At 39.3% G+C, this 9,340-nt stretch overlaps 1 protein-coding gene across 1 annotated transcript; it reads left to right on the top strand.

Annotated features, from left to right (window-relative positions):
- Positions 1-450: 450 nt before the first annotated feature.
- On the top strand, positions 451-3,117 carry CYTL1 (cytokine like 1). The gene is made up of 4 exons (XM_053941213.1): positions 451-699; positions 806-850; positions 2,194-2,322; positions 2,525-3,117. The coding sequence occupies exons 1-4, from the start codon at positions 556-558 to the stop codon at positions 2,606-2,608; spliced, it is 402 nt and encodes a 133-aa protein (XP_053797188.1). The 5' UTR covers positions 451-555; the 3' UTR covers positions 2,609-3,117.
- Positions 3,118-9,340: the final 6,223 nt, after the last annotated feature.

Raw genomic sequence — 9,340 nt, 5'->3', positions numbered from 1 at the left:
CTTTCCTCATAGGAGAGCTGCTCCACCCCTTTAATCAATGTGATGGCTTCCTCTGGATTCACTGCAACAGGTCCATGTCCTTCTTGCAATGGGGAAGTTTGCTATTTGGAAGGATTTCTATCTGCAGCTTATGTAGTCCCACAGCTCAGAGAAGAGACGCGTGTGCCAAAGCACATAGAGGATTAGGGCCTATGACACTTTGAGAGCCCTGTGCTTTTTCTTACACCTATTTCTCTTGTTTGAGATGCTCACTAGCTTGTTTTCTTTCTGGAATGAAAAGAGCCAGTGGTGTTTGTTTTTGCTACCCTCATTCCCTCTTTCCCTGCTCTGGGCAGGAAAGTGCTTGCAGCTCTGCCTCATAGGCTGGCAGGAAATTTAAGACGGCAGTAAGCTGCTGCTCGGACCACCCCCAGACTTTTCCTCCTGTTCATGCAGGAGACTATTTAACTGAGACCTGATTTGTCCAGCTTACTCGTTGATGCTCAGCAGTACCTACCTAACCAGTGGGAGTGATTTTTTCTCTCCCTTCCTCCTCTTTTGGACAAAGTCCCCACAATGAAGATGCTGCTGCTCCTGATTGCTGTGCTCTCTGCTGCCCTGCTAGCCAGCGCAGCCCCTCCAACTTGCTACTCGAGGGTGTTGTCTCTGAGCAGGGAAATCACTGAGTCCTTTAAGGAGTTGCAGACCTCCAAGACTGTGGTGAGTCCACCTAAAAACTGCTCCTGCACAAACACTGCAGGTTGCCACTTCTGACACAGATTTCTCTCAAAACAAAATTGCAATGAGTCTTTCCTCCTTCCCGCAGGACTCGTGCGTGGAGACACTGCCCAGGCTGTACTTGGACATACACGTAAGTTTGCACACTTCTTTCTTACTGTTGTGCAGTAAAAGTAGTCAATGAAAAGTGAGAATAACTCAATATTATACCCCAGAGGAGTGATTTAAAAGGATTTTTAAAAATGTAATTAACTAGATAGATGAGTGACAAAAAAATAAGTCCATTTGAACCTTATTAAAATCCCAATGGACTCTCTGAGATTTTACTTCATTAAAAAAATTAAAATTAGGAAATCAATGTTTTTAAGTTAGTACCATATGCACACAATTAATTTACTGTGACAGAGCCTTTTCAGAAGTTAAATAAGTACAACAAAACGTTGAATAATAGTGTAGAAGAAGAAATGTAGAATTAACTTTCTTCACTTAATAAATCTACTTCATTTTATATCCTGAGTGGTTTTTGGCATTTAGTTTTAATAAAAAGCAATGCAGGAATACCTTGCTGGCTTTTTGTCTTTTAAAGAGCTACTTATTGAATACAGAAAGAAAAAATGTGCCTGAGGATATGGAAGTGTGCTCCTGAAAAAAAAAAGCAATAGCTGTCTCCCAGCTAAGAAAAAAAAACCTGCACACACAGTTAGTGTCCTAGTGTTCTGCAGTGGGGTATTTGATATGTTTTGCTTCTTTTTCCAGTGTTCAACAGAGTAGATAAAAAATAGAAAATACCAGACAAAACAAATTTCTGACACATTTTTCCATAAGCAGCTACACCAAGTCTTGTAATTCAGGACATTCTAGATACCAATTCCAGAGCTGCCAGTGTTTCACATCATGACAAAGACGAAGAAATATGATTCCAGTGCCTCAGTTTCGCTGACTTTAAAGCAAAAGTTGGGATATTTATTTACCTGCTTCACAAGGAGATGCCTGTGTTTTATTTTGATAAAACAAAGTCTGAGGTAAAAATTACTTCGAAAAAATCAGGACTGGTCGCGGTTTATCCTATTGTACAGGAATAGAGGAATCAAGTCTGTGAGATCTTGATAATCTCTTCATCTGCTAAATCAAGTGCTCTCTAAAAAGTGAGACAGTGCACCTACTCTGTAGAATACTTCACCTACTATGGGAGCAGATTTGATTGTATTGGTGCTGCTGCCTCCGAAAGCATGTGAGAAATTAGCTGGCAGACTAAGACTGTATATATGCAATTTTTCAAGGACTTATTTGGACCAAACATCTTTGTTATAAAATACTGATGATTAATTTGCCTGACTAAAGGTTGCATAGATTACATGTACACAGTGGGAGGAATTCAAGGTTCCCACAAAGCAGTAAGAATTTTGAAGTGGTGGATGAGGAACATAAATCTGTACTTGTGCAGGGTTACACAGACCTCTTTTGCATGCTTTGCAGAATTACTGTGTGCTGGCAAAACTCCGTGACTTTGTGGCCTACCCTGGCTGTGACAGAGTGGCTGAAGTGAACGAGCTGAAGGAAAAAGCCCGGAGCCTGTACACCATCTTGATCTCCTACTGCAGAAGGGTAGGTCAAGATGCATCAAGAGGGACAGAGTCCCTGCTTTTAGCCCTGCCTGTCTCCACTGACCACCAAAACTGGATCAGGCCCAAGCTTCTCACTGTGCTATCTTCTGTCTTCCTCCTTATAAACCTTACCTTTTTTTTTTTTTTTTTTTTTTTTTTTTTTTTTTTTTTTTTTTTTTTTTGTTTGTTGTTTGTTTCTCCAGGACCTGGTGTTCCTCACTGATGACTGTAATGCTCTGGAAATTCCTATTTCACCTCCCATTGAACACTCCATCACTGAGAGCTAAAAGACAGTTAACCCAAAAGTTATACCTGGGAAAGTTTCAAGGAGACCAAAAGTCAAAATATGTATATGCAGTCTATAAACTAAGATATTTTTCAGGCACACTAGCAATATAATCTCAGACCTACCCATTTTTCTCTGCCTTGGCAGGAAATGAATTGCATGCCTTGCATACCTACTGAGCTGCTAGGGAACCTACCATTAGGGAGCAGTTTTTCATTTGGCAAGGTACAATATTTCAGCTTAGCCAAATGTATAAAGTATGTTTTGTTTAAACATCAGAAACTAGATTTTTTTTTATTTTTACTCTTTTATGAATAACTAGACTCATATATATATTCTCTCTTGACTTAGCTGTTTTTCTTGTATTAGATGGGCATGGAAGGGACCAAATTTGTTTTTCTTAGAATGTTTGATAGAAGAATAGTGATGCTGTACTGACAGATTTTTCTGCCTGTGCAGCTCATACATATATATATCTTGATAGTTTTTGATGTCAGATTTGTGAGAAGAGAGGTGAAAGAAACATGTCTCTGTGGAAAACTAAATAAAAACAATCTTCTAATCCAAGATGCTTGTGTTGCAATATGTCTTTCAAGATCAAGCTGAAAGGTGTCACACTTATAAACTTACTTTTCACAGTCACTTGCAAGTTGTTTTTCCCAGCATAACCTTTGTTTCCATAGCAATGCACACTGTGTTGTGTCTGCATGCTTTGACAGTGTGTAAGTTTCTACTAGTGGAATTTTTCTATACTACAAACAACTTGTTTGATGAAATTAATGATTTGTTTTTAATAGTATTTCTGGGTTGCGTGATAAATTCTGAGCCAGAGGCTCAGAAAGTCTATTAAAATTTCAGACAGTTTTTTGAGACATAGCCCATATAGTTGAGCCAGTGGGATTAATAAAACTTCCAGACAGTAATTCCAAAGTCATGGGTGTCTTCAGAATGTGCAGCGTATGAGACCTTCACAACCTTTGGTGCCAAGAATAGAAAGTATCTTCCCCATAATCTTGGAAGTAGCTGCTGTTACCTAAGAGAATCCCTTCCTTCCCCCAGGGCAAGTAATTCCTCTCTCTCCAGAACAGAATTTGTTGACCGTTCACCTACAGCACTGCCAACGCTGGTGGCTTGGTCAGTGATCTCACCATGTTTTATAAAAGCCCCATCTTCCATAACTGGGTGTTTACACGACAATCCTCATGGTACAAATCAACATGTTTGACAACTGTTATGTAAATAAGTGAATAATAAGATTAATTCAAAACAAAAAGAGTGTTGGGGATGGGCAGGAAAGCATTTCTTCTTCATTATGGAATCACTTTGTTTTGTTGAAACTCCTAGTCTGATTTTAGGAATAGAAAATTTGACTGTGCCTTTGAACAGAATAAGGGTGGAAAATCTGACCCCAGGGGAAAGAAATAAACGAGTGCTTTTCTTTCCAGTTTGTTTCAATTCTAAGTGTACATTCAAGGAAAGTGCCTATCAGACTTTGTAATTCCCTCTTGAAGATTAAGTCCTCATATGCTAACCCTAACACTCCTTCAGATGAGCCATTCTGCCTGCAGTGGTTTCACTCAAGTATTTCTACAAGCATCTGGTAGAGACAGTAGAAATTCAGCAATCTAATCTTGTACCAGGCTGAACTCAAAAAGGTGCAACAGCTCAGATGGTCCTACTATCAGGAAAATCATTGCTTAGTTTGCCTTTCAGAACCCTTCTTTCCAAGCCAACAGCTTCTGTACAAGACCCAATACACTCTAGAGATACCAATACCTATTTTTCTGCATCACCTGGACATGCCCAAGGAAAACTCCTTCCATAACAGCCATATTCTGCAATACAGGCACCTCTTAGCATGCTGGCAGGCAGCCTGGTACCCACAGAAGGTGTGTAAGCACTGGCAGGTCCCTGGATCAAGGAGAAACACAGGTAGAGTTGGACAATTTGCTGTCAGACTCCACGTTCAAATTTTTGCCCCCTCTAACCAGGGACTGAGACCCCTCCTGGGGAAGCAAGCAGCACTGGGATAACATCAAGTTCCATCCACTTCCATAAAAGTACCAAAACCACATCACAGCCTCTGTTTTTCATATCTTTATACAAAGCCAGCCATGGATGAACCCTGCAAGAAAGTGTGATACAGACACCACAGGCCATGGTCCTTACAAAGCCAACCCAGGGACTGGACAGTATACATGCTTGGAAACTGGCAGCAGAAGCTGTTCATTTTTGGGTGGTTTTTCCACCTCCAGATATCACAGGTTTTAAAGACTGGCCTGTTGTAAAGCTTGTATTGGCACTTGGCAAGCCAACTGCAGAGCAAGATGCGTTTCCTCTCCTGCAGAAGCCCATAACACAGTGCCTAGAGCCAGACCTTGGGTAAACGTGCTGGTAACTGTGGCACTTTTGCCCCTGCTGCTTTCCTCCCCAGGGACACACACTCTCTGAAATTGAGTATTTGATGAAGATTTTCTCATGGAATTCTCAAAACTCCTACTTTTCTTTATTGAGGCTAATAAGCCTTCCCTAGACATTTTGATGAAAAGTGTGATCCTAACTCCAGATTTCTCCTGTGATGTTCCTATTCTTTCAACCATCTTCCAAATATATTTTCACCTCTTTCAAGCTGGTTACTTCTGTGAAGAAAATACAACCTGATTTATTTAGTACTAAATATCGTGCAAGAAGTCTTTGGAATTGGAAACAGAATAGAAAGTGTTGTTTTATTTGCAATGTTTTTGTTCGTAACTTTAGCTTTTTCATGACTGACAGGGCCACGCTTTGCAGTACACTCAGCATGGCTGCTTACCAACAGCTCTGTTCTGCACTGGTACATCCTAGTTCTGCAGAAGCTGCAAAATGCAAGTTGGTGCTTTGAGGATTGTGCATACTTGAATGGACTTTAAAAGCCTATCCCCATTTGCAGGTGTTGTATATTTTATTCCCAGAATCAGGTTTTTCTGGTCGTTGGTGGGTTTTTACAAGTATATTCCTTATGGCTTATCCTGTGACTCTCTCTATGTCTCATATGACATTTTGAATGGAAAGTGTGCTGAGAGCAAAGCTATGCTCTTTCAGATCACAGCAACCTCCTGTCATTCAGACTGTCTTAATAAGATTTGTGATTAGATGAAATGTTTTTATGAACAATTTTTTCCAGGTTTTCACAGTCCAGAGGCAAAAAAAAATCCTTTGATAAAGAGATATAATCCACTTGTAATTTGGCAAGAAAACATCCACCTTTCCCTTTCAGTACAACATTAAGTTTACCAACTTTTTAAGTCACCAGGTATATAAGGAGCAGTGGAGCCATTCATGCAGCTGAGCATTTGTTCCTGCAACACAGCAGTCCAGACTCATTAGGGCTCTGGCCAACAAGGGAGACTGTGAAGGGATTAAAAAGGACATATTTGTTGTAATGTGCCAACTGGCATCTTGCCTAGTTATTGCAGAATATTACTATAAGCACATCATTAAGAAACTGCACTCAGTTTGTACAGTGTTTAGGGAAGAATTGTAGAAAGACAAAGCATCTGTTCCATTTTCTTGCCTGTTGAAGGAGGTTTGTTGGAAGGAGCAGTCAATCCTAGGAATAGGTTTTCTTTTGGAGACTTCTCTGGCTCTGCAAGAAACCTCACTGAAGATCTGCCCTAGGACTGCTAAACTCTCCCCTATCTTATCTGGAATCCCAAGATCTTGGGTGCTGTGTTTGTAAAGCTATTAAAAATATCAATTTCCAATCTTGCCAAAAATTCATAGATCAATTTTACTGGAACCAGCTCATTCCCTTCTCTTTCTTTTCCAGTCAAATTGGCTTTCCGTAAGAAGGGACTCTGATCACTTAATTCCTCATACACTGGGTTTTGTGAAATCAGGAAGGATGGCAGACTTCAAACAAATAATTAGGTCATTCAGGGTGACGAGGTTCCACTGGGTAGGATGTGATTTGCTAGTAACTAAAGTGGTACAAATATTATGGTGGTTTTGTTTGTTTGGGATTTTTGTTATGAAAAGGGAAAGCATTAATGCAGCATTGAGAAGGAATCTGATCTTTTAGGCTGTACACTTTGAGCAGAGCATTGCTTTGTCCAAACATCACATTTGGAAGTGCCCATTTGTCCATTGCATAATTTCCAATGCTTGTGGTGTTTGCAGGTTACCTTAATAAGATTCTGACCTAGATTTTCCAAAAATTTGCTACAATGCTAAAATTGGGTAAATAATGTTACCTTACAAACATTTAACTTCTCTACTCGGACCAGTACTTTTATCTACATTAAAATCTTCTGATTTTTGGAGGGTATGGCAGTGCAAGTGAAAATTACAATGGACAAGCTCCAGCAACTTTATTTGTGTAATCTTTTGCATTCACAATTTTCTTTTGCTATGGGCAGGAACCCTGTGCCATCCAGAGTAAACAAACCTGTCTGCAAGGGAGCTCTTGGTAACTAAGTCAAAATTCAGAGGCAGTGTCCAAAGAAGGGTCATGATCTTATTATCAAGGGATATTTCATAGTCTAAGTTACCTCAGCATAGGGTAAATGTATATCCTGAGGTGAATAATATAGCAATAAACAGAAAACAAATAAAAATATTTATTTTTCTAATACAAATAACTATATAGATAGATACCCTGAAATCTTGTGTCATATTTGCAGATCTGTAAAGAGGATGTGCTCAGACAGATAAGAGGATTTTGAAGCCAAACAGATGTGGGGGAAAGAAAAATTTCTCCAAAGATGTTTTGCAATAGATTGGACTATATTGACATTACTTCATTAATATTTAAATCTTACAGAAGAAAAAACCAAAGTCATAGAACAAGAAAGAAGCTCAAAATCTCCTACTGCATCCCTTAAGCCCAAGACTAGCCTGGCTATCACAGGTCTTTTCTGGTAGCAGTTGGCCTGAAAGACTTTATAATACTGTTGATCTAGAAAGCCCACAGAAGTTCAAATCAATCCATTCCAGATGCCCCTTTTCTTACAAAGTTTTACCAGGAACCCAATTTACCCTCTCAAAGTTTAAACCCTTTGCTTTCAGACTTATTCATCACAGAAATGGGGATTGGATTGTTACTTCTTGTCTTTGCAACAGATGCTAGTTGAAAGACTTCAGTCTCTCTCTCCCTATTCTACAAATCAAATTCTTTCAATCTTTCTTCATTGATCAGAGGTCTAGGAAATACTTCTTGTTGCCTTTCTTTTATCTCTATTCACTTGTTTCCCCTCTTCTTTGAAGCACAGTGCCTGACATTAAATATAGACATCCAGCTGGGGTTTTATCAATGTCAAGTAGTGTAGGAAGAAAGATTTATTGGTATTGCCATGAAAACAGTATATTACAAAGGAAAAATTATCTCCAAGTATTTGGAGACAATGTTTCACTTTTTTAATTTAAATTTTAAAACAAATATAGAAAGAGTACAAGTTGTCCTCACTGCTCCATAAAAAAAAAAATGTTTGGGGGAAAACAGACAAACAAAAGCAATGGGTAATGAAATACAATAGCTGCTCCTTTTGCTGTCCTGTCCTAATTAGTAAACACTTGCCTTCCTAATCAGAGTGGCTGCAGTCAAGTCACTCCTTGGCAATGGTCCCTGCTTCATGCTATCCCTAGAACACATCCAAAACTTGTTTGGAATAATGACATCTGCCCCAGGTCAAAACTGTGACCAGAACTGTTATAACAATTCCCAAGTATAGCCAAACATGCTTCAATACCTGGAATGTTCCTAACACTGGGCAAATAAATAACTGATTTTGGAGCACAGTGTTTCAGTTCTCCTGGGAAGAGCTGTGCTTTTCAAATTGTTAATGCATTTCATATTATTATTGAGTTCAAACACAAACCCTGAAGTAGTAGAAGGGAAGAGACCCCAGATCTTCCCAGCCTCCTGATGACTTTCTCATTGGATAAGTACCAGATAAATGAGTTAGAAAGGTGTTGCTCCTACTGAGAGAAAAAGGGAAGCAAGAACATAATTTTTAGCAAACCAAGGTCAGACAGAACACTAATGACTTAGAAAGGAAAAAAAAAGTTATTTGAACATCACAACCTTTTTTCGTTTGTTTCTTTTTCATTGTTTAATACAGAGGGATCTTTTTCTGCAGTTTCAGAATTAAATTTTTTTTTCCCACTGTGAGTTCTCTGAGGTCCATAAGTGCTTGGCTGTTCCTGTCTTCTTATGACAGCTAGACAGTCAGGAGATGTCGGCTTGGAAAGCATGTTGTTTATCAAAAATTTTTCCTTGATCAGGACACAGACGTCAGGTCAAGGAAGAAGAGAAACACACTCAGGCTGTTCTATAGCCTCCCTCTTCCAGTGAATAGGTCACTAGCCATACATCCAGGAATTTTTTGCATTTGATGTCCCAAAGCAGAACAGTCTGTCTCTTAATTGCTGTGAAGTATACTGCTTGTCTTAGTGTCCTCTGAAATTTTAATAATGAGCCATAATTGATTTTTAAGTTTTTTTAGAAGACCTGCAAACTTAGTCCTTGACTAAAAACATGTCATGAGTACCTTTTGTTCAGCCTTTACTCTCACCAGATTGTACAGCCTGAGCCTGACCCACATCCAGCTGGTGCAGGTCAGAGCTGGTAAAGCCATACCTTTCTTCACTTCCTTCTTTTATTCCCTTCAAACACTACTGTCTTGTTTGCATTAAGTATCTGAGTGTGTCATGATGAAGAAGTCCTAGGAGTCTGTCCTAGCCCTAGAGCACCCAG

This window comes from Vidua chalybeata, chromosome 4 (genome assembly GCF_026979565.1).
Source record: "Vidua chalybeata isolate OUT-0048 chromosome 4, bVidCha1 merged haplotype, whole genome shotgun sequence".
NCBI classification, from domain to species: Eukaryota; Metazoa; Chordata; class Aves; order Passeriformes; family Viduidae; genus Vidua; species Vidua chalybeata.
This window is presented reverse-complemented; position numbering and strand designations above follow the sequence as displayed.

Excerpts from the sequence above, each read along its gene's own strand:
- CYTL1 (XM_053941213.1), top strand. The coding sequence starts at position 556 with ATGAAGATGCTGCTGCTCCTGATTGCTGTGCTCTCTGCTGCCCTGCTA. Across the intron at positions 700-805 it reads TGCAGACCTCCAAGACTGTG|GACTCGTGCGTGGAGACACT; the intron begins GTGAGTCCACCT and ends TCCTTCCCGCAG. Across the intron at positions 851-2,193 it reads GGCTGTACTTGGACATACAC|AATTACTGTGTGCTGGCAAA; the intron begins GTAAGTTTGCAC and ends CATGCTTTGCAG.